The sequence below is a fragment of the Amphibalanus amphitrite genome, unplaced genomic scaffold, assembly GCF_019059575.1.
Source record: "Amphibalanus amphitrite isolate SeventyFive unplaced genomic scaffold, NRLGWU_Aamphi_draft 000974F_arrow, whole genome shotgun sequence".
Classification (NCBI taxonomy): Eukaryota; Metazoa; Arthropoda; class Thecostraca; order Balanomorpha; family Balanidae; genus Amphibalanus; species Amphibalanus amphitrite.
Window position 1 is genome coordinate 20,907 of NW_024882468.1, and position 25,769 is coordinate 46,675.

The following is a 25,769-nucleotide window of genomic DNA, read 5'->3' on the forward strand; positions in this document are numbered from 1 at the left end:
CTCGTGACTTCTTCACGACCATGATACATACATTTCTTAAATTGAGCTTTTTGAGCCAAACACGTACACATATGATAAAATGAATGTCACCATCGTGTTCTGCGCCCCAAATTACCCATAAAACATGTGTCACAGGCTGCGAATATCAGTTTTGATTTTCGGGGATATGTGCCTACCCGGTTGACCTGACCTTGACCCTGACCTATGCTTGACTGACCCCTACATGGAGCTGACATTCTTGTAGGCTTTATATGATGGATTGTGCTCCGTTTTGACAGAGTTTATGACGAGAGGCGCCCATTGCGAAGTCCTGAAGTCCATGCTACTGAAAGCCCGATTTCAGGTGTTTGACCTGACCTTGACCCGACCTGTGACCTCAAAATTCAACTTTAAAGAGTACTCATCCGAAGCGTCTCGTCGCGTTCTTTCGTTTGCCGCCTCGTGCGTTTCGCTGCGCCTATTGGTTCTCGAGTTATCGGCTGGGGGCGTTTAACGCCCCCCCCCCCCCCCCAGCAAACGGTGGGTGGCGAAATACCCCAGCAACCGCCGGGTTGTGGCGTGACGCTACGCTATGGATCCACCACTCGGCACACAGTCCTACGATGATTTTAATTGATCAATCGGTGCAAGTAAATTTGAAATATAAGCTTAGTTATATGAATACATGTTTGACCTGAAATCATCAAAAAAGTAGAAAAAAAGTGACAGACGAGGGGAAAATCTTACCTTGATCTCCAACCGTCAAACGCGCTTTTTGTGTCATAGTTTCGGGGCCGCGGATTAAATAGCATCCCAATTCCCGACCATTATCTATTTCATCCAAATAAAATACCTGTCACACTGTGACATGACAGCTGAGGCCAGTTCTACCAGCTGGAAGATAGCTGGCTGTGGCTAATACTAATTTCCTATTTTCTGATTCCTAAAGGCACTTCCGAATATCGCCATCCACGCAAAACATATAGCCGCTCATGTGGAAAGCAACACAAACCAGCGTAACTAAATTGATGATTTCGCATATCAGTTTTGATTAGTCGAATCAAATTCTGGGATACTTTGTAGAAGTAAAATTGCAACAGTCACCGTTTTTAGGCTGCTAAAACTTACATGCACTTACATTCTGTACGGACATTTTGTTCAGCCGGGCCCTTCTCTCGCCCTCGATCAGCTCAACAACATGGAAAAGGAGTAAAAGTCCCCCTCAACAACATGGGATAAAGGAGTTGAAATCCCCCAGACATTTGCTATTAGACTGCGACAAATAGTTTCCGGTTTGATGACAATACAATAGCCACTATCGAAGTCCAATCTCACAAAACAGGTGTGGCAGCTGACGAGGATTAATTTGGCAGCATTGTGCTGAATGCCCATGACCAGCGCTTGTGTAGTGTGCGGTTCATCCTCGCCCGTGAAGGAATAACTGTACTGGAGGGAAAATCGTGGCTGCCATATGTGCGATAACAGTTCAGGATATACGTGGCATGATGAATGATATGGCTAGGTGGGAGGAGTAATGTTCTCTCCTGAACCTGAGATAAGAGAGACACGTAGCTTGCATCGAGGTCGAAAACACCAAACTATGATGCGAGATGCTCCAGTGTAATGCTTAGTATTCGGTTGACTATAACCAGTATAACGCCTTTTGGGGCGACTAACGGAGCGAGCGAGAGGGTGGGCCTTGCACGTGCAAAATTGCGAGGGGGTACCTGCAACTGACTTGTGCACGGCACCCTACTAACTGGTCTCTAGCGATGTGCCAAATTTGGGCACAATCGGCCCAGCCGTTCTCGAGATCTGGAAGCGGTACCCTGCACGTGCGCACGTGCAAAATGGGTCCCAACTGACTTGTGCACGGCACCCTACTAACCGGTCCCTATCCATGTACCAAATTTGAGCGCAATCGGTCCAGCCGTTCCCGAGATCTGGAAACGACCCCTGCACGTGCGCACGTGCAGCAGCACCCCATTTCTGGCACATGGATATGCAGTGCCTAGTGGGTGCCTACCTACATGCCAACTTTCAGCGCAATCGGCCAAGTGGTTACCGAGATATTGCAACAATTACAAAAGTGACACCTCTTCGTTTTGCACGTGGCACGTGCATAAGGGGTCACCCACATGAATCGGGAATAGTCCAATACTTGGTAGAAGGAATGAAGCTACCCTACAAAAATTACCGCGTGTAAATCGGTCAAGTGGTTGCTGAGATATAAGCCTCGCAAAAGCGTGACCACGGCCGGCCGGCCGGCCGGCCGGCCGGCCGGCCGCTCATACTCAGAAATTTCCGTTAATCTAAGGAAAGACTACGCTCGCTTAGCTCGCTCCGTAATTACTGGTAGAAGGTACACACAATACGCCTGCTGAATAAACGTGACTTCAGTGTTATCTCGACTTTTCTAAAGTTTCGTGACCGTCCTGACTTGAGGTCACTGGAGCTCGATTTTGTTTTAGTAAATGTCCCAAGAAAATCCCATATAGCATATGCCATATATTTACAGTATGTTCTGCTCGATGTACATACATACCGACTCTTACTGACCCGGCAAGGGTCTCCAAATATCAAAGACAAATAAAGACATTGATAATTGATTGGTCATCCTTGTTCCAGGCAGGCAGTAACATCACTCAGGAAGCCCATGGGACACTTAAAGGGACCCTCCCACCTTCAAAAAAGTTAATGAATTGGCATGAAAGTGATGTCCCTTGGTTCAGAAAGAGCTAAAACGAATATCTACCAAATTTCACCGAAAAATATTCACTGGTTTTCAAGATATTAGGCTTTTACTTTTGTTTACTTTTTGGATCTCCCCTGTTACTAGCGACTTTATTTGGAAGCAATAATTTGGCAGCCTTAAAGTGCGGCAGACGTTGCGCGCAAAGCAGCGTATACCACCACGTGTTAACGATGGTTTTAGTCTAAGATTTAAAAATCGTTAGATCTCCGCTGGGCGCTGACGTCACAAATTCTAAGGGGGCATTCCAATGCATTAGCCCCTTAGAATCCGAAAACTGCTAGTTTGAAATTCCATATCTTCGAATTAAAGCATTTTTCGATGTTGTGAGTGCCCAAACCGGTATTTGCAGGCCATGGCCACCAATTTGGCTATCTCAACTCAAAACTAATGTTAAGGTGGGAGTGTCCCTTTAATATCAGTCAGTTACGGTAAATTCCCGCAAACCACCGACACGAAGCACCGCACTTGAGGGTAGGTTCAAGTGTTACTTCTGATAACTACATATGTTGCATGATGGCAGTAGCCAATCCGATAATACTACGTACATGTAGGAGAGCAAAGGGGCCCCTAATGCCCACTAAAGATGTTCATGACTCATGTCAGTTATCACAAAGGTATTGCAGAGCGTCCTCTATCACTTCGACTCGAGACACCAGTCGGACCATGCCAGTGGGCGGTCCTTAGATATCAAGCACGGTAGAGTTCAGCAACTCAAAGGCGTCTCAGTTACCTCTAAACGACCGAGGCAGGACGGCATGACGCTCGCCGGAAGGCTCAAGTCGAAGAGGGCTCGAATGAGAGCGTTACAGCACTCTTAAAGGTAAGAACAGCGATCACTATTGCGCAATGCACATTGCTTCGTCCTCGCCAGTTTGGCTTAAAAAGATACCTACCTATCGGTTAAAGCCCGAAGGTGGAGAAGGAAACTGATTGACCCCCTCGCTGTCTCGCCCCTATTCTCCACGAGCCGCTGAGGGGGAGGGGCATGGGGCATTATGTTGCCCTTCTTTACGTTTTGTATGACATCTCCAATACCTGATAAGCTATGAGCTTGAAACATGGTATACATTGGTATAGCTTCACATGAATACCTAGGTCATACGTGAGGAAAGTTTGGGGGCTTTAAAATCTAAGATGACGTCACAATGACATCGCAAATTTTGTCTTTTTCCTATATGGAGCGTTTCTGATGTCACTGAGTGTGAAACGCAATGGTAAATGAACAAAACAGCACTTTCTGTCATCCACTTGCTGTCATCCTAATAAATCTTAGTACACTTTCAACTATGTAGTTCCTGACAATAAATTGATCATAAAATTATGTCCCAAAGATCGGAAACATCGTGAGGAAACTTAGAACCGCCAACCTGTACTTGGACTTCTGCAGAGTCACTTTGACGTCATTTCAAATGGGATGAAGACCAAATTTGAGCACAATTTTGAATGGCTATTTAGGAATGTATGTGCAAAGTTGCGCTTCGCTATCTCTTCGCATTGCGACGATATCATTCGTCGGAGTAGTTAAAGGGACAACTACTTGCCACCCCCCCCCCCTTAGCGGCTGTACAGGTCCAGCTTGGTCGCCGGGATAAATTGACCATCCCATCTTAACATTAGTTTTAAGTTGAGATAGCTAAATTGGGGTCCCTGGCTTGCGGTTACCGGTTTGGGCACTCGCAACATAGAGAAATGCTCTATAATTCTGAACTGTATCTAGTTCCAAAGTCGGCTATATTCGGATTCTAAGGGGCTAATGAATTTGAATGCCCCGATAGACCTTATGACGTCAGCGTACATCTAGCGACTTTTAACCCGGCAGTTGCTGGGGTATTTCGCCACCCACCGTTTGCTGGGGGGGGGGCGTTAAACGCCCCCAGCCGATAACTCGAGAACCAATAGGCGCAGCGAAACGCACGAGGCGGCAAACGAAAGAACGCGACGAGACGCTTCAGATGAGTACTTTAAAGTTGAATTTTGAGGTCACAGGTCGGGTCAAGGTCAGGTCAAACACCTGAAACCGGGCTTTCAGTAGCATGGACTTCAGGACTTCGCAATGGGCGCCTCTCGTCATAAACTCTGTCAAAACGGTGCACAATCCATCATATAAGGCCTACAAGAGTGTCATCTCCATGTAGGGGTCAGTCAAGCATAGGTCAGGGTCAAGGTCAGGTCAACCGGGTAGGCACATATCCCCAAAAATCAAAACTGATATTCGCAGCCTGTGACACATGTTTTATGGGTAATTTGGGGCGTAGAACACGATGGTGACATTCATTTTATCATATGTGTACGTGTTTGGCTCAAAAAGTTCAATTTAAGAAATGCATGTATCATTGTCGTAAAGTAGTCACGAGAAATTGCCGACATTCAGTTCAAGATTTTGCAAAATGCGGAACGATAATCAATAATCGAAGATAGCCATTTGATTGTTCATGGTATTGGCAGTCTAATGGCGTTTACGGCATGTCTGTATGTCTATTCTGTGATTTTATATGATTTTTTGAACATATGCCGTTTTTGGTCGAAAACTCAGAAATCATGACGTCACTAAAACCTCGATATCTCAAAAATTTTCCGACAGATTTTTTTGAAACTTTGTCACAATAAACTTCAATCAATTTCCTACAGGAACCCAAAATTTGGCGCGCCTGCGGCGCGCCGTTTTTATGCTATGGCCCGGCGAAAAAAGTGGGGGCGTTTAACGCCCCCCCCCAGCAACTCGCGGGTTAAAGCATATACTTAAATCTTGATAAAAGACCATCTTTGCTGTAGTGGTATATGCTGTGGTGGTATATTGCGCGCAATATCTGCCGCACTTTAAGATACCAAATAATTGCTTTTATGTCCGTAATGACGTCATATTAACAATAAAAAGTTACTGCGAACAATACGAACACCGTAGGATGGACATGCCCACACAGTCCAAAGTTCAGCTGCAGAAAACCGTAGCTACCTAAATGCTAAAGGCACTTTTTACGCACTTCAGGCCATCGTTTATTAGCGATCCCAGGAATTGCTTCGTTGAATATGGTATGCGTTTGTCTATACTGGATTCCCTGATAAATGTTACCAAAGACCATGAAGCCCTTGACCGTAGAGGGGGGGGAGGGTTAACTCCAAGAGGTACAGCAACGACATTTCTCCTGTTTTGACATTAGCGAAAATTCATTCATTCTGTGAGGGACATTTCACATTGGCATTTGGCTGGGTGTCAGTGGAGCAAAAAAAAAAAAACACCGCGTTCAGAAAAGGCATGATCAGCTGATAGTTGTGTATGGGGTAGTGGATAATCCCGTGCCTAACTCATCTTCTTACACTTTTCATGTCCTTAGTTCCAGAGAACCGCCGCCATGGGGGTCTTCCGTGGCGAACCACCGCGGCCTCGATGGCTGCCGAGACTGCTGATGATATCACTGGTGTTGATCGGAGCTGTGCAGGGCCGTCCCAGCGGCCAGCCGGCCGTGTGCGGCCGGTCCTGCTGCTCCGTGATGCCCTCGTGTGAAGACGCCTATAGAGTGACGTGCGACTGCCCAGACCTGGACAAAGTGAGTAATTATTTTCAATCCATTATAATACTTCAAACCAAGAGCAGGAATGAATAATGGTACCTAAACATTTGAGTTATTTTTATCCTTACGAGTGGTTTAATTTTTTTTCTTCCCTTATTGATGGTTCGGACGAAGCCTGCGTTTCCATCCGAAGCGATGTGCCATCATCAAAAACATTTTTTAGCAGCAAATTGTGAATATAAATCATAGCTCCTGAACAAAGTAACATATAAATAACCACTCTTACTCAAACTTTTATTTGATTTAGTTTAACTTTAATTAGAATTTAGTGAGGTAGACTTCAAATATGCTTATAGCCACTTACCATGCTATTTCTTTCGTAGATGATCATTCGGAAAGAAGACCTTCCCTCTGCTGCCCGCGAGGTGGCCATCCGCCGCCCGCGACACGTCATCCTCGAGGAGAACACCATCGGAGGCCTGCCGTTCCTGGTCAGCTTCACCGTCAGCGATGTGGGCCAGCTGGAGATCAGACGGGGCGTCATTTCGTCAGAGATTTCGACCCAACTGCGCCGACTAAATTTCTTCCGTATTGATTCACTAATAGTTGAGCCTGGAGCTTTCTTCGATTCTAGAGAAATGGAACAAGTTTCGATTGCGTTTCATCAAATCAGGCTTCTTGTCATCGAGACCAACGCATTCGACATGTTTCTTGAAGACCTAGTCCTGAAAAACGTCAAAGACGCTTACATGAGACCGGAAGGCTTTTTCAAGTCAATTTCGATGATTGAGTTGAATAATGTGTCCATTGAAGAGTGCCACCAAGGATCATTCGGTCAGAATTCCAGACGCGTCATGTGGACTGATGTAACAATGGAAGAAGCAAAACCGGGATGTACCACTTTCAGGGATGGTGCCACTTTTGATGTCCAGGGTCTGAGACTAAACACTGTGAAAACCAAAGCATTCTCCGGCAATCCTCGCGAAGTGGTGATCCGAGACAGCCAGCTGGGTCATTTACACCAAAATGCCCTCCATCTCCGGCTCACTAAATTTACATTAAGAAATGTAGAAGTTGGTACGCTGCATCCGTTCTCTCTTCACATCAGTTCGAAAGGCCCAGTCTATATCGACCATGTGCAAATCGATGAAATGCAACGTGACGCCCTTCGGGGCATCCGTTTGAAGTCTTCTGCCCCAGCGAAACTGCTCCTGATTGATCTGGAGATCCTTTCAGCAGAAAACTCATCGTTTGCTCTCTCTAAAACGATAAAAGATCGCAGCCTGAACGCATCCCGCATCAATGTGAAGTCAAGACCCATTCCCGTGTGTCCTAACGAGAAGTACGCCCGCTTCTTGACTGGTGTCGGGGACACAGGACAGATGACCCCAGCCCAAAGCAAAATCTCAGAGGCACTCACAGGAAACATCTTTTGCGATTCATTTGAGTGGGAAGGCAGCGAGGACTTCGAGAGACCGATGGTTGAAACAGCTCAAGACGCCTCAGTGGAACCCAAAAACGGACATGGACCTGGAAATCGCCCTAAGGGCGACCGTGGACTGGAAGAAGAAGACGTCTCTGACGCTGACAATGAGGACGAAGATAGACCTACAAAGCAGGAGGAGGAAAGGCCCGGACACGACGCCGAGAACGCGAGTGTATCCAGCGGTGGCGTAGACGACCGCGATGGACTTCAAGTTCGTACTCACGACGACCATGGTCCCACAGCTGATACCAAAGACGACCATGGACCGACGGCTGATACCAAAGACGATCATGGTCTGACAGCTGATACCAAAGACGACCAGCGATCGACAACTGATACCAAAGACCAAGACGACCATGTTCCCACAGCTGATACCAAAGACGACCAGCGGCCGACAGCTGATACCAAAGACGATCATGGTCTCACAGCTGATACCAAAGTCGACCAGGGACCGACAACTGACACCAAAGACGACAAAATTTCTGTGCGTGACAATGATGATAACGATGGTCATGCTGCTACTGATGACGGCGGATCTAGGACTATGGCTGTGGTGGGTGGCGTTCTTGGTGGCGTTGCTGCCTTCGCTCTACTGCTGGCAGCTGTAGGCTTATGGAAGTATCCAAACTGCCGAGACAGAGCTTTGGGTTACTTCAGAGCTTTCGAGGGATGAGCAAACACCTAAAAAACCACTTACCTGACATTGATTGGGAGGAGTGGGGAGGAGGATGTTTGACGGCGTCCTGCCGACTTCCCGCGATAGCTCAAAAACTACATAATAACGCGATTTTCCTGAAATACATATGATTTATCCTCTCTTAAATTATTTACATCCGCTTTAAGTTTCAGTTCATTCGACAAAAAAGGAAGGTTTTGATCTTATTTGTTACGTCACTATACGCCGCTTCCATTTCATAATTGGATCTATTTAACCTGATCTTGACTACCTTGAGGTGCAAAAATTGGTTTCAAGTAACCCATAGGATACTTTTATCCTATGGGTAAAAGTATCCTAAAAGTATCCTACGGGAGAGCCAGCCGGGCCACGGGATCCCGGTGGCGGCCGCCCCGTGACACAGTGATGCAAATGGGGTTCACGAGTGGCCATAAATACCGAAAAGGCCGGAATTTCAAGTTCACTTAATCGAATAAATCGTAATATGGCCAGTCAGGCAAATGCTTGGGGTATCTGAAAAAAACATGATTTTTACATTTTTGTCAAAACCGGCCTCGTGTATGATTGTCAGAAGTCGTGATATTTTCTATGTCGTAAAATGACTGTCAGATACTCGCAAGTTCAAACGCCGCTAGCGTGCGTTCATTTCATACAAATAGCAAAAATTATGCATAGCAATGATCCCCAAGGTCTGCTGCTTCTAATCCAGGGTCACAAAAAGCCGTATCTCTTTTGGTTTGGCGTTGGTCTAACTATTTGCCATCATGTTTCAATCGCAGTTTTTTATTTAAAAATATTTGCTTTCGTTTCACCTACAGCAGTTTACACAGTATGTGCCCGTTAGTGCACCATACCATAGCATTCCATTTCTGAGCCGCACTGTGAAAGAATGAAGGCGCTAGCACAGGGCTGACCGGCGCTAATAAAGCTTTTGTCCGTTGCGGTCGGGTGCCGCGGACAAAAACACGAATAGGGTAGTGTAGTGTAGTGTAGTGTAGTGTAGTGTAGTGTAGTGTAAAGTAGGAGTAGGAGTAGGAGTAGGAGTAGGAGTAGAGGTAGGAGTAGGGTATGGTAGGGTAGTGTAGGATAGTGTAGGGTAGTGTAGGGTAGTATAGGGTAGTGTAGTGTAATGTAGTGTAGGATAGGAGTAGGGGTACCGTAGGAGTAGGAGTAGGGGTATTGTAGGAGTAGAGTAGGAGTAGAGTAGGAGCAGGGTAGGGTAGGGGTAGGGTAGGGGTGGGGTTGAGTTAAAAAAACGCCCAGCATACAAAAGACTTGAACACCCCGCAGTTATCACCAATATACCTTACAGTTTAATTAAAAACAGCAACCTAAATCTACCCAAATAATACAGCTAGAAATACAAGTCACTCACCCAAACTAATGTACCCGTAACATTAAATAAAGCAAAACATACAGGTATCGCGTAAACCTGTACCTCTAGTGTGTCCTAACTTTTAGATGCTGTCGAATGGTGTGTCTCTTAGATATTTTGTATCGACTTTATTTAAACGGTTCGTTACAGCTTAGTTTTGGTATCTGAAATGTTTGGGTTATTTTCTTTCAATCATGCTCCATATATAACCATCTTTATAGTTTCTTGATCGATAGGTAGTATTCGCACTTTCTGTAATGGAAAAACCATTTGTGTTGTTCATGTAATATGTTCAATATATGTTGTTCAAGCAATAAACTGTCTGATTGGCGGAACAAATAATGTACCTATGAGAAAGCAGAACCATGGTAGGCATGAACCAGCATGCATTAGCCCTCGCCGGCAAAGGCCAATTTGCGTCCTTCGACGGCACAAGGGGGGTTGGTACGACCCCCCTCGCGTTTGGCCCCTGATCGAGCTAGAGCTTCGCAGAAAAAACGAGCGTGTTGCCCGTGACGAGAGGAAGCCAATGATACCCAACTTTTAGGTCCTAGGTCATTGGTTGACCTTCCAGGTCAGGTAAATGACCAAAAAGTCGAGAAATCGGGAACTTTTAGAACGTCGTAAAGTGCGGCTGCTATGGGGTTTCGGGGTGCCGATGAATATCATGTTAATTTTGATCGCAAATGAAGTCTTTATGCATTTAAGCCAGGTAGGGTCAGGTCAGGTCAGGTCAACCAGTAGCGGTCCTGTCGGGTATTCGTAGTACGTGTCAACCGCCTCTGACATCTTTGTAACATTTTACGAAGCCACCAAACTACTTTGTAAATGTTCAAATCGTTCTAAATTCGAATTCAGCTCCAAAAACTAGCATTGAAATATGTAAACTAGAAAAAGTGAACCGAGGTCACCAAAGGTCAGTGACCTGATCTGACCTTCAGGTGACCTTGAATCCATCCAATCGAAATGCATGGGACCAACATATATCACATGTTTGAACGCTTTAAACCACGAAAAGACTGCAGCGGCTAATCAGAGCCGACACACGCCGAATCGCGATTCCGGCCATACATGGTCTCGGGAAATAGGTGACAGGTCAAAGATCGTTTGGGTCAGGGTCATGAATTTTTTTGGAAGGTAAGGTTTAAAATTGATCAACTCGAGGGTGCCGAAAGTTTCGTTGCGATCGGCCACTGTTTACGCGAGTTATTTGCGAACAACCGAAGGGAGTAGGTTCGACCCCCCCCCATACGAGCGAGGTTAAACCCGTTAGTTGCTGGAGTATTTCGCCACATACCACTGGCTGAATGGAGAAAGGCCCGTAAAACGCACCTAGCCGATAACTCGAGAACCAAAAGGCGCAGCGAAACGAGCGAGGCAGTAAACGAAGGACCGTGACGAGACGCTTCGGGTGATTAAGTTTTTGAGAAAGTGGGGGTGGATGAGGTGGTCTTGCCCGTAGTGTCTCTCGCGGATGGCACTGTTAGTGACGAACAGGGATGTCAGTTCCTCGGGTTCGCCGCGCCGTATGGCCTTGTGGGCGATGACGAGGGTTTAATAATCGGACATACCACTCGGGGCAACCACCCCAGCTTGGTCGCAGGTCAGAGATATGGTCAAATCTACGGCGGCCGTTAATAACGCCGCGGAAAAAGGTCGGAAAAATTGAAAAATGTTAACGACATTTACTCTAGCGGTGAAACTCACAATTTTTGGAGTCTTTTATTTTGGGTGGGGGCATATTGCCATAAGCTGAGGTGCACTACTGGATACGCGATTCTATGAGTGCCGTTAGGAGCATTTTAAATTATAATGATGCTATCCAGGAGACAGTGGCATGCATGGGAGAGACCAAACATCAACAGTCCCGTACATACACCGGCGGCAGAGTTCGGCGACGTGAGTTTGCTGGTTTTTTGCCTTTGACCTTGACCTCTGACCTTGTAAGCTTGACCTCTGACCTTGAAGTCAAAATTTTTAGATGCCTTAGAATCGTCTTGTGGAGACGTTCGGTTTGGTGCTGCTTTCGTCGATTATTCATTTGAGGGGCATGCGGGGAGACCTATACTCTCCAGGTAGCGGTGATTGGAATTACCCTCCGGGCCCGAGCGCGTGAATCACAGCGACCTGATCACTGACCGTCTACACCTGCAAATGGCACCTGTAAGTTGCACCTGCAAGTTCCACCTGCAAGTTCCTAACGGACTCACTTCAACGTTGGCGGCATCTGCGCCTATATTCACAATCAAGCTTCTAATCCTACACCGGGTAAGTACCATAAGGTGGGAGGACAATGGTATTCACAAAGAAATCCTCCGGTGCATTACCAAATAACCCTCTACTCCCCACCTACTACCCTTATCCTCACCCCTTGATGAACACGGTCACAGCCAGGTAGTGCGCAGAGGAATAAGGCCACCCTGCGTTGCGCGAAGTGCCTTCCGAGTGGCGGTAATGCTCATGATTCATGACACTATCAGTTATTGACGCACGATGTGACCTGTTTGATAACAAGGTTCGCTATCTAAGAGGATCTAAGACGAGAACAAACATTCAGTGCCTGGGAATAAAACTAAATACATTCCTTTCCTCGAATATTATCAGCCAGAGTAATAATTACAACTATTAACCCTCGCCCGCACATGCCATTTTCCCATCCTAGAACGCACATGGGGGGGGGGGTGGTTGCCACCCCCCCCCCGCGCCATTTCGTTCCTGTTGGAGATAGAGCTTAGCAGTAAAGACCAAAAAGATTCTTTGGGAAGAGACGAATCCAATGATACCCAGTTTTACCTTCTCAGGTCAGTCATTGACCTTCCAGGTCAGGTCAAACTAAAAAATGTTGCTGTTTTGGGTCACCGTTGGATATCAAGTGTGCTGCTTATCAAATACCGATGACGATGCTGTTTTCTGGTGCCAAGCCAGCTAGAACCTCTTTGTCACACTACCCGACCAGAATTCTGCTGCTGAGGTCATTTCAGGTCAAGTTAGGTCAAGGTCAATTATATGTGTTTGTATGTCTGTGTGTGTCTGTGTGTATACTGATGTGTGCACCGATTGTTTTTGGGTCCATATTACATGAAATCATGATCTGAGAAGCTTTTACCAAAAATGCAGTCAAAAAACTACAAAAAAAGTAAATTCAGCCTGCCTAAAACGCAATTATCTTAGGTGACCTAGGTTGACCTTGACCCTGACCTTGACCCCTGTACATCGTCGAACAACATGTTCCATGATAGGTAGGAGGTAAGACTGGCAAAAAAGGCCGAAATCAGGGTGTCAAAAGCTCATAAGGCCCATGGCAAACGCAAGATGTTGAGAATTGGCCATTTGGGTCATGACATGACCTGAAAAACAAGGTCATATCTCCGAAACCAAAAATCACAGAAACTTGAAATTTTCAGTGGACATCAAGAAAGGATAGAGAAGCAGCTATACGAAAAATCAGGCTTCTAGCTTTAAAAATGTTGAGTGCAGAGCAGAAAGACTACCTGGGGGGTGGCAACCACCCCCCCCCCCCATGTGCGGGCGAGGGTTAAGAGTAACTTTCGGATCATTCACTTGAGCTGATAATTTTGGAGAAAATGGTGATAATGGCTTTGTTAACTTTTATTCTCATAACTACATATGCTCCTGCCAAGGGCACCAAGCAGTATAAGTATCATTCTCATCATTACAGCAGTATAAATATCATTTGCACTTTGCAGCGTCGGGGCAAATATGAAATCATATACATGAAGGCACACATACTATAAAGCTATTAAATTCTTATCTGATGTTGTATGCATGAAGGCACACATACGCTAGATCTATTGAAGTTCTAATGCTACATGTCATTTCAAACAGCAAGCCTCTTAAATCGCTCCCTAATTGCATGTTCACACGGTGTAGACAGTCCACCATACGGATCACTTACGTTGTTCCAGATCAACTGGCGACCTGCACAGTAAAGGAATCTTGACATGCACCATCTTCGTTCCGACAGATCATAACGTCAAACACTGCCACCCCTGTCCCGATCGGTCCGCCAGTTTGGGCTCCAGATGCCAAAATGTTTGATATTGAAAACAGAGAAACAAGAAGACGACAGACAGACAGACAGACAGACAGACAGACAGACAGACAGACAGAACAGATATAGTTAGGAACATACACTCAGACTCCCAGTTACGACCCAACTTCTATTTTCTAACCCTCCCTGATGGGATGTTTCGAACAGAATACATGCAATATGCAATGGTTTCTCCAGCACGGTATGATGGTCAATGCCAGCAAAACAGAGCTCCTGATGTGCGGTGACCGTCGCCAGCTGGCTCGGATCGACGAGCCTCCTAGATCGAGTTTATGGGTCAGGTCCTTGCTCTATCGCGAACTGTCAAAAACCTTGGTGTGGTCATGGACCCCGAGCTCACCTGGGAAGCGCACATCAACACCATCATCAACCGCTGCTTCGGCATTCTTATCGGTCTCATGCACATCAGACACATTGTTCCACATTCTATTTTACCTCGGCTTGTCGACTCTCTCGTTTTGTCCCATGTGCGGTACTGTGCTCCTGTATACGGTAGCGCCAATCGCACGACCATAGCCAGATTACAGAAAGTTTTTAACTTCTCAGCCGGAGTTATCTCCTGGCGGCGAAAATTTGATCATGTTTCTGATGTGCTAGACGAACTTGCATGGCTGCGTGTACCCGAGTTTATAGCGCATGTGGACATGTCACTGATGCATGGCATTCTTAAGTCGGGAAAGCCTGATGTATGTACTGCGTTCTTATATGTCCTATAAGTTATAACCATGAGCACGTGTGTCGAGACACCAGACAGTCGCACCTTTTAGCCGTACGTCGTGCGAAAAACAACCATGGCAAACGTCGATTTGTGCACCGAGCCGCCTCCCTGTACAATCGAATGGCGCTGCAAAACGGCTTGGCTGGTCTGAGTGTAGCAACGTTTAAGGCCAAGATGAAGGACTTACTGCGCCAGAGTAACGCAGTCGGGTAGGTCTATGCCGTGATAGTGTACTTTGTCACTGCTATGCCGTCATTGTACCTCTCAATTTATCTGGTGTGTGTATGTGTGTTTTTTTCATACCTATGCATATTGTCATGACGATGATCGGAGAATAGCCCTATTTTAGCGGAACGATCTGATGAAGTGCAATAAATAAATAAATAAACAATTGAATAAGATATTTTCTATATTTCCATACTGGGATACGTTTTCAATTATCCCTCCCCAGGAGAGAGAAGTCTGCCTGCTTCTTGTTTGCTTGTTAGCTATTTTTATGGACCCTTTAAACCCCCTACGCATTGATCTACAAATACAAACTTTGCACTATGGAGAGCTGTTCCAATTAGACTCATTTACCCTGCAAATTTGAATTGTTTCGACTTGTATAGGAGCCAATCGCGGGGTGGAGGGGGTCATATGCACCATTATCTGACTGGCCGCGTTATGCAGATGATTGTCTGGTCAGGCCTGCGATGATAGTGCCCCCACGCGGCCGGGTAGGGGTGTTTGAACGGTCCCATGCAGTCTTTCGCAGATATCTTGAAACCGTCGGCGTGGATCCCCGCCCATTTTAGCACACCTGTTCATGCATCTTTTCTGCACATGTTGAAAACATTTCAGGCCGTTTGCCCAAGGTCAGATCATCAGGCCACGTCGAGTGACCTTACCTCAGAACTTCGCCATAGCTACATTGACTATACTCGTAAACGATCGCTTAAAAGCATGACCATAGGAAAAGTAAACATGAAAGAGGACCACGCCATGGCTTGGGTGCTGGTGTGAAGCATTTCACACTAGCCACATACAAAGTCACACCCATGCTCATCGGAGGCAAGAAATACGAGTGGCTGCGCTACACAAAGTGTCGCAAATAAGTAAACAACAAAGCACCGTGATCAACAACCACGAACATGGATTGATTTCGAATCGACGACATCTAGTATCGTCAGTATGTTTCGACTTTCGACGCACCGTTCAACTAGCCTTGGACTTCTGTCCGACCTGTCACGGTTGGAGCTCGTGATGCCACTTGAACGCTAAATCCCCTTGTTTACCGCTGCACATGACGCATGAGCCATGAGAGGCTCGCATTATAATTATCAATTGCTCTGTATATGTCATGGGGCACTTGCAGGCGCCGGTGTTGCAGATAGTCTGTATCAATATGAGGGAGGGAGGACCCGTAATCCAGAGAAGTGGTCCATATCACAAAGGTGTCGTTGTGGGTGGTGGGGGTAGGGGGGGGATATCATGTTTTACGACTTCAGACAGCTAGCAACATCGTGTCTATCTGATGTTGATACTCGTGATGGCCCGTCCCGCAATCAAGTAGGTATGGCTGAATGTTGAGTCAGAGCCCGCACCACTCAGAGCTGTGGCGGCGGTCACCGGGACAGGAAGGCTAGCGTTCGTCGGAGGGTGCCACATCTAGGGACCAAACGGCTGAAGACTTCAGCGCACTCGAAGAGGTAAGAAATAATTTCAAATACTAAAGGAAAGATATTTTGTTAAAGTAGAAAACAAATTCAATAATACGAGTAGCTCCTTTCACGACGGCTATTTGGATAGAGGTACGAATTCACATTTGGTGCAGATTTGGTGCAGATTCAATCAAGTAAGGTTCGTTGTGTTTGATATGTGGCTCATCATCTTGGCTTGCGTAGTTGCCTTTTTTGTATCTTATTATATTTTATCAGATACGTGCGGCTAATAACCATAACTTAAAACTCCATGACATGTGTTACATCTCAATTATTGAAATGAATGTTTGAACTCGAGATCTCCTTATTACCAAAATGTCAATTTTGAACCGTCAGTTGATAATACTATACACCGAAGGTCAATATGTCAATAAATTTGACTTCTTCATCGAGTGAGCTCAACAGCTTGGACAGTGCATGGAACAAACATCATTTCACATGATGGCAGATCTAAAACGACAAAAAGTCTGGAACCAAAAGCAGGATTAAAGTGCCGGGGCTGAATGGCGGACCTGGCCTGATGCAGTCTCGGAAAAAGTTGCAGACCAAGCAGACCAAAAGTCCTTCGGAGCAAGGCCATTTTTTTAGAATATGCGTAGGCACTTGATTTTGAATAGCTGAAGGATACTCAAATTTTCGCCACGATCGGGCGCTTTTATCGCAAGCTATTCGCGTGAAAAACAGGGGTTATGGTTCAATCATCCCTAAAAGTGCGAGTTTTTTTCTTTAAACGTTCGTGGCTGGCAAAAAAAAAAAACACGGGCGAGGGTTAACCCACGCTTTATTGGTGTTTTCCCAGCTTCGGACGTATATGGGGGTCCGTTGGACCCCCTTGCCGTTCGTCCCTGATCAAGGTAGAGCTTCGCAGAAAAAAAAAACGAGCGTGTTGCCCGTGACGAGAGAAAGCCAATGATACCCCATGTAAGGTCCTAGGTCATTGGTTGACCTTCCAGGTCAGGTCAATGACCCAAAAGTCGGGAAAATCGGGACCTGAGTTAGAAGGTCGTAAAGTGTGGCTGCTATGTTTTTTTTTTTTTGGGGGGGGGGGCTGATCACGAAAACCATGTGAGTTGCGATCACAGATGATGGCTTCATGCATTTAGGCCAGGTCGGGTCAGGTCAGGTCAGGTCAACCAGTAACGGTTTTGCCGGGTTTTCGTAGTAGGTGTCAACCGCCTCTGACAGCTTCGTAAGAAGGTACGAAGGCACCAAAATTACTTCGTAAATGTTCAAATGGTTGCTAAATTCGAATTCAGCTCCAAAACTGGCCTAGAAACATGTGAAAGTCGAAAAAAGTGAACCGATGTCATCAAAGGTAAATGACCTAACCTGAACTTCAGGTGACCTTGACACCCACCCTTAATCCTTATGCATTGGAGGGACATCATATCCCATTTTTGAACGCTTGAAACCACAAAAGGACTGCAAACGCGCGGCTAATGTGAGCCGACATACACCGAATCGCAGTGCTGGCCAAACGTGGTCTCAAAAAGTAGCTCATCAGTCAAAGGTGCTTGCGGTCAGGGTCATGGAATTTTAAGGGTATGTGTAAAATTGATTAACGCGAGGGTACTGAAAGTTTCGTCGCGATTTGCCACTTTTTACGCGAGCTATTCGCGAAAAAACCGAGAGGGTCCGTTCGAACCCCCTCCCTGCACACTGCACAGGCGAGGGGTAAACTTTTCGTGTCCTTTGCTCCAGAAAACTGTCGCCATGGCGATCTCCCGTGGCGAATCGCCGCGGTCTCGATGGCTGCTGAAACTGCTGATATCACTGGTGCTGATCGGAGCCGTGCAGAGCCGTCCCAGCGGCCAGCCGGCCGTGTGCGGCCGGTCCTGCTGCTCCGTGCTACCCTCGTGTGTGGACGCCAAGAAAGTGACGTGCGATTGCCCGCATATGGACGAGGTGATTCTGAGTGTTATTCCGAGTAGGAATTGGAATGACATTTGTGTATGAGATCGCTGTTAAGTGTGTAGATATTTTTGTGTGGCTTCCTTTAGTCTTTCAGTCATGCAACATAAATTTTTCACTCGCACAGCTTGATGCCTTCAGGTATATATGCTTTACAATGTGATTATAGGTTCGAAAATGCAAGTGAGGCAATACTTGACCCCACCTAACCAAAGGCACACAAGTATAATTGATAAGTCAAACGTTTGACGAGACAAAATATTGACTGCTGAACGCTTTACCTATTCTGCAGATGGTTCTTCGGAGGGGAGATATTCCTTCCACCGCTCACTCGGTGACCACACGCAACACGCGACACGTCATCCTCGAGGAGGACGCCATCGGGGACCTGCCGTCCCTTGTCAACCTCACCATCAGCGATGTGGGCCAGCTGGAGATCAGGCGGGACGGCATGGCCTCCCACAACCAGACCAGACTGCGCTCCGTGCTGTTCCAGAATATTCAGTTACTCCATGCCGAGAGTCACTCCTTTACCGGCATCTGGCAGACGGAGACAGCCGTCCGAATGCAGCTCATCAAAGAACTCCATGTCATGTCTAACGCCTTCAGCTATCAGGCCATTGAAACAGGTCCCAGTGTGTCTCTGCAAAATGTCCACCGGCTTAACCTTCAGTCAAACGGTTTTTCGGCTACGATGTTTGGCATGTATCTCACGAACGTCAACATGAGCGAGTGTCAGAAGGAAAGTTTCGGTGGAAACACCTACGTCACTGAATGGAATAATGTAGCAATCACCGATATGCATGCTAAGTGCTTCCACAGCTTGAAACACGTCGGATCCCTAAATCTGAATTCTGTCCAAATTGCAACCATCCGTCGTGGGGCGTTCTCGGGAGATATCCGTTCCCTGTATGTTCAGAACAGCCATTTCGGAACTGTTGAGAAAAGTGGTATCAACATGAGGGTCTCGAACATGGACGTATACAAGTCAACTATCGATGAGCTGAAGTCGGAGGGCATCAACATGTTCGCAAAGGAGTGGTTCAAGATGAAGACCATCAGAATTAACCATCTAAGAAAGAACGCTTTTCTCGGAGTAAAAATGGGTAAGGATAACGTTGGTATCTCACGCATCTTGAAACTACACAGGATTGAGATAATTGAAGCCGAAAACGGGTCCCTGACATTCTCCGACTGCAACGAAGTGGACCTGAGGGACCTCGACCTGACTGCTCCGCTGCCTCCAATCTGCCCCACGGACCGATGGACGCGGTCTCTGTCAGCCGGTGGGGCGGGAGGTCGGCTGAGCAAGGCGCAGTATCAGCTTTTCTTCCAACTGCTGGACCGACGCTGGTGTTCCGAGGACGGCTGGACTGAGTTCCCGGACTCGGCGGAAAGACCCAGCTGCCAGGAGGAGAACGAGTGGACTCCGGACTCGCTCGAAGAAGACCTAGACGACGACACGGCTGCTGGCCAGACCAGTCAGGACACTTTCAGCGAAGATTACAGCGAGGAGGAGAACTATGCTGCTGTTGTAGATCATAGTGCTGGTGAGTCTGCCGAGGATGAAAATGAAGACGAAGCTTTCTGGGGCCGCGGATATCAACAGAGCATTTCGGAGAAGTCAAAACTGCCAGCGAACGCCGGCAGTTCTGACGTTGCTGATAGTGCGAGTAGTGCAGGAAGTGCAGGTAGTGCAAGTAGTGCAAGTAGTGCAGGTAGTCCAAGTAGTGCAGCAGGAAATCATTTTGACACAATGCCAAACCCCAGCAACAAGTTCCTGTTCACCACTGCATCATCAGGTGTAAAGGCGACTGTGGCTGCGGCTGGTGACAGAGGAACTGACCACTCTTTGGAAGAGCCCGGCCCTACAGCTGGCGGCGAAACTGTGGAAGGGTCCCTAAATAAACTCCATGATGGCGGGCAGTCTGAAAACGTCCGAGAGGAAAACCAGGGAGCTGTGCCCGATTCTGCTTCCTCTGACGGTACTGAGCATTCTTCCGTGGACGGTGAACTGGAAGACGGACATCGTATGATGCTCTACGTCACGCTGGGAGCTTTCCTGATGCTAGGGATCGTTCTTACTGTGGCGTTGGCCGCCATCATTATCCGCAAAAAGCCCAAGCGCGGTCAGCAGTATTTGGCCAACATTCATCAGGAAGAGGCTCCGTTGAGGGTTCCCAACCTTGGCAAGGCTGACACTAAGAAACTGAATGTTGCTGATGTACGCGGTTCGACTGAATCAGTCTCCAGTCAGCTTTCTCAGCCTCATATATATGAGGAGATTGACGACAAGGCACCGGCACGCGTCCATCACGTCTATCAATGGTCTTCCGAGTATTCGAGGATGTGCCCTCAGACGCCGGCAGATTTTCCCCCAGCGCCTCGGTATCAGAACCTGAAACCTCTCCCCCAATCGTACCGCTACATTGGCTCGAATTTTTAAACAGTGGTTGTGAGCATTGGGTCCTGACTTCTAGGAAAAAATGGAACCCAGTTAAACCCGGTGGCTGTACTAGTGACAATATTGGAGACGGTGAATCTCATGTTAAGTACGCTTATTTTCAATTTTGTGCATTTGCTGTTCATCCTGTTTTTAATATTTTCACACGTATGTATATCAGACATGTGCATGGATCTGAGTATATGGATCTGAACTCCAATAATGTAGATTCTAACCTGGTATCCCATTGGATCATTGAACCAGGTGTTTCTTGACGTTTGAGAAATCGTTGAAAATGATACTTGTAGATCAAACCATTATAAGTAACATTAAATCCAATAGTAATCCAATAGTATAAGTAACATTAAATCCAATAGTAATAAATCCATATAGTAAGATATTGAACCAGAACACAAGTTTCTTGATTCAAACGTATTTATGGTGTGGCTAGTTGAGCTGGTCTTTGTAAACTGAGATATGCAGTAGATAAATGCTCATTACCACTGTTTTCCCGTTATTAGATGACATGCTTTCAAAATTGTATGATTTTGTTATGTTTCCACGCGCACTTCTATATATTGTTGTATTTATCCCCGTAGTAGACCTTATTTGAGAGTACTCTATTCGGCATTGAAAACTTAACGCTTCATCAGGCCATGCTCCGTTTGACAATTTTTATGCACGTACGCATCCATTGCATGTCCCGTTACATGAAGAACAATCGCGTTGGTTCGCTGTGAAACTGCCAGCCGCCCGCTGAAGGGCTTTTACAGTTTGTAGAAGTGAGTTTGCTTCTTGTTCTTTAGAAGCCGACATGGAAAGCTTATTGATCTTGCAGTGAGTTAAAAAAGACAGTTCTTCAAGTAGCGAGGCACATGAAGAACAATGCATGACTTGCTGCGTGAAGAACGTTTACATTTATTCGCCTTGAAATTGCCCATCAGTCTTTTGAGGGCTAAAGTGGCCCGCAAGACCTTGCTCAGGTCTTGTGGGCCCCGTAGAAGTCCTCGGGAGGATGGTTAGCAGTTTCATAGCGGTCCCATTGTCGTCGCGAAATCTATTAAGATCACAGACTCTATACTCAGATCCATGCACGTGGCTGATTTGTACGTTGTTTAATTTTACTTATTAATGGTTTGTGATTAGTTATCTTAACGCAAAATAAATACGAGTGAAATTTACCCCAAGTGCTTAGTTTTAACTCTTAACTGGATCCTAACGGACAAGTTACATGAGTGAATAATACATATCACGGCACATTTCTCAACAGCTGGTTGACGCAATAAAACTGCTCTGTTACAATTTGTTCAATTCCAGCTCAAATAACTAACTTAATACCTAAGCAATTTATCAGTAAACAAATACATTAGAGGAAATGTATATGATTTCGGGAAGATGTAAATACTAATTTAATAATAAATTCTATAGATTCACCGTTCTCGATGTTGTCACCAAAAGCCACCGGTTCTGCTGTAGCACAGGTCAAATAAACTTTGTCCGCAATTAACTCAAAATACTAGTGATAAAATCACCAATTCGAGCATATTCGAGTACGACTCTTCAGTCTTCATCAACCGATAGCCAACCATGGACGCATGCTGGTTATCGGCTGCTCATCCGATTGTCCGACTGTCAATATCGTTTCTTTAAGAGATAATTATAGCGACATAACTAATGGCAAAATTATATTTGTGACGCGTCAATACGCCTCTACATTTACAGTATCACTATAGATTACCAAGAATGCCTTAAAACGTTAAAAGCAACAATCACTCGTAAGGAAAAAACAAGTATTTAGTCAGACCTTATGAGCTGTTACCAGGCCAAAGCCTGTGACTGCATTGCTCGGTTTGACTTGTGCAAAGTTCCTCAAATTCGAAATTTTAAGTGGACCCATTGCTTACCACTGCTGTTTTAAAATTCATGACACGGTTGGAGCCAAAGCAGAAATGCCTCCAATGATCAACAGCCTGGCATCAAAAGTGAGTGCTAGGAAAACAATTAAAAAAAAACTATGTACAAATAGAAGAGAAATGTGTTGTGGGTCGCAATGCTGTAGATTTAATGGTCTATCGTGCAGGAGATTAGGAAAAGAATTATTAAAAAAAAGGACTTATGACTTTAATTCTACGAAGTTCTACAGTTTTTCATATAAGTCTACAGTAGAGCACTTCACGGATAGGCTTTTTAGGATCCGGCCCGGCCCATATCCGGCAAGTCATATCCAGATCCGCCCATTATCCGCCTTTCTTTGAATATCAGAATCCGGCCCACCCATGGCCCGTATTGCAGCCAAACTTCCAAAAAATATCCGTAATAATCCGTTTCACCAATAACTGGTTTCACCCAAAACTGGACTAACAAATTCAATCTAAGGGACCAGACAGCCATACATATCATAGACCATCATGGTTCCAAAAACCATGCATACATTGCTTACATTATCCACTTGAAGACAAGTCTTGTGACAAGTGAGTGTCATAAAATGATGCCTATTACTTTAATCAAACCCCTGCTGCCGCTTAACACATTAGGTTAATTTTTAACTTCAATGTTGAATGTTAAAATTTTGATCCGTTTTGATCCGGGTTCAACCTTCAATTCCCAAATCCGGCCCGCCCATATCCGTTCTTTTTTAACAAATTTAGAATCCAATCCTATCCGGTCCGCGGATTTATCCGTGGATAACGGATTTATCCGGCCCATGAAGTGCTCTAGTCTACAGTGACAGTGTAATTCTACAGTGCTTCATATGCTTAATATGTTAAAAGGTGAACGACTAGTTCCGGTGCAAGCGTTGTGACAAGGCTGGTGCATGTTTCATTGATTGGTTGTGAAACTGCCCACCGCACTTGTGTGGTCTTTAATGGCTGCTATGCTTCTGGGAACCGCGGAAGTCTCATTAGTGTGCTGAGCAGCTTAACAGCGATTCCATTGGGGCTATTGATGTGCAGAGAGATAGGCTGTCGAGTATCGAGCGAGGTTTACCAAGCGAGGGTATATGATCATGCTGCATTGGCAGTGTTTTGCTTCACTATTTTCGAATGAGGGTTGCTTGTAATCGGCTGGCATTGCGTATTGCTTTCATTATTCGCTGCCTATTATAGGATGCTGGAAACTCCGAGAAGTATCTGTACAAACATGTGTTTTAATAAAAAAAAACATCATCATCAGTGCTGCTTTTTCTTCCGACAACCGTATATTAGCGTTAGACGATCATGGAGCTGATGCCTGCTCAGCTGGATTCAGGTCGCGGCAGCTAACAGATGCCTAGGTAATGTACACTGTACCTACAGTTATGTGAGAGGATCTCCAAAAGCTCTGAAGATTGGGAAGGTTGTATAATACATCTGCTATGACTCGAATCTGCATAGGTAGACACTTATTACTTAGACACTATTTTAGTAAACCGCGTATTTAAAGGGACCCTCCCACCTTCAAAAAAGTTAATGAATTGGCACGAAAGTGATGTTGCTCGGTTCAGAAAGAGCGAAAACGAATATCTACCAAATTTCATCGAAAAATATTCACCGGTTTTCAAGATATTAGACTTTTACTTTTGTCTACTTTTTGGGATCTCCGCTGTTCCTAGCGACTTTATTTGAAAGTGCGGCATTTGTTGCGCGCAAAGCAGCATATACCACCGCGTGCTACCAAACGTTTTAGTAAAAGATTTAAAAATCGTTAGATCTCCGCTGACGTCACAAATTCTAAGGGGCATACCAATGCACTAGCCCCTTAGAATCCGAAAACTGCAAGTTTGAAATTCCATATCTCCGAATTAAAGCATTTGTCGATGTTGTGAGTGCCCAAACCGGTATTTGCAGGCCATGGCCACCAATTTGGCTATCTCAACTCAAAACTGTTGTTAAGCTGGGAGTGTCCCTTTAATTAATTGCTGTATCGATCAAATAAGCATTTCATTAAACAGAAAAAACACTACACCGCCAAATATCAGCCGACTTGACCCATCTACAGACACCCAAACGATTTCATTATTGACCCTTTCAACACACAGCTTTCTGTACTGTCAGGAATCTGCGGAATCCCGGCACTCCGATCGTCCTTTTCCCGGCCGTACCGGGGCGTGCCGAGCCTGTATCGAACGACGCACGCTGATTGGCCGCCGGTCGCGCGGCAACCCGTGACGTCACCGAGCTGACCTTGGCCGCAGAATGCCTGGGGCGTCAGAAGGCGTCGCGCTGGCCGTGTGGAGGCTGTGGAAGCTCACTGACCGCCAATTCGAGTTGCGCTATAGACTGCGTCGCGTGCCATATTCGTTCAACTGTGTTGTGTTGAATTCTGGTGACGAATTCCATCGAATTACATCCTATCTGTGACTGCGTTTCGAGACGAAGAGGGGTGTGTTTAGGGTAGAGGAGAGGAGATGCGACTGGAGGAAATGAGGAGGCCTCCGTCTGGACAGGGCGAGGCCGAGATCGGACAGGAGGACCGGCTCTCCGACGGCAGCACGGACAGAGCCATGAGTCAGGTGAGTTGAGAGTCAGTTTTGTTGGTTGTGAGTCGATTGAATGAGTCGCGAGTCAGTTGAATGAGTCGCGAGTCAGTTGAATGAGTCGCGAGTCAGTTGAATGAGTCGCGAGTTAGTTGAATGAGTCGTGAGTTAGTTGAATGAGCCGTGAGTTAGTTGAATGAGCCGTGAGTTAGTTGAATGAGCCGTGAGTTAGTTGAATGAGTCGCGAGTTAGTTGAATGAGTCGCGAGTTAGTTGAATGAGTCGCGAGTTAGTTGAATGAGTCGTGAGTCGGTTGAATGAGTCGTGAGTCGGTTGAATGAGTCGTGAGTCGGTTGAATGAGTCGTGAGTCGATTGAATGGGTGGACGAAATTTAACCCACGTGTGCCAGAATAGTGAGCTGTGTCAGTTTGGGAAACTGCAAGGCGAAAATCCAGATATTGATTGACCAATAATTTGTTGGAGTGGGAGGGGCTATGACCATATAAAGGCATAAGTGGCCGTCCATAAATTACGTTACGCATGAGGGGAGGTGGGTTTGATCGAGCGTAATGATAGCGTAATAGGGGAGGGGGGGGGGGGGGGTAACGTTAACACCACAACGTCACAAAAGCACCACCTGAATGACAATCCCACCTTAACCCTGTTCGGGGCGGCCTCTGAAAGGT

The 25,769-nt window shown here is 46.0% G+C and overlaps 3 protein-coding genes across 3 annotated transcripts in view; all 3 read left to right on the plus strand.

Moving 5' to 3' along the window:
* The first annotated feature begins 3,493 nt into the window (after positions 1-3,493).
* On the plus strand, positions 3,494-10,098 carry LOC122368778. Its single transcript, XM_043343020.1, has 3 exons — positions 3,494-3,554; positions 6,067-6,279; positions 6,627-10,098. Exons 2-3 carry the CDS (start codon positions 6,085-6,087, stop codon positions 8,400-8,402), a joined length of 1,971 nt encoding a protein of 656 aa, XP_043198955.1. The 5' UTR covers positions 3,494-3,554; positions 6,067-6,084; the 3' UTR covers positions 8,403-10,098.
* A 6,063-nt stretch (positions 10,099-16,161) lies between these two features.
* Positions 16,162-23,800, plus strand: LOC122368777. Its single transcript, XM_043343019.1, has 2 exons — positions 16,162-16,261; positions 17,975-23,800. Exon 2 carries the CDS (start codon positions 18,477-18,479, stop codon positions 20,628-20,630), a length of 2,154 nt encoding a protein of 717 aa, XP_043198954.1. The 5' UTR covers positions 16,162-16,261; positions 17,975-18,476; the 3' UTR covers positions 20,631-23,800.
* A 1,007-nt stretch (positions 23,801-24,807) lies between these two features.
* LOC122368776 (protein bicaudal C homolog 1-like) overlaps positions 24,808-25,769 on the plus strand; it is a 47,890-nt gene continuing 46,928 nt past the window's right edge. Inside the window, exon 1 of the mRNA XM_043343017.1 lies at positions 24,808-25,119. Within this exon, the coding sequence (XP_043198952.1) occupies positions 25,015-25,119 (105 nt within the window). The 5' untranslated portion in view covers positions 24,808-25,014. The remainder of the gene's footprint in view (positions 25,120-25,769) is intronic.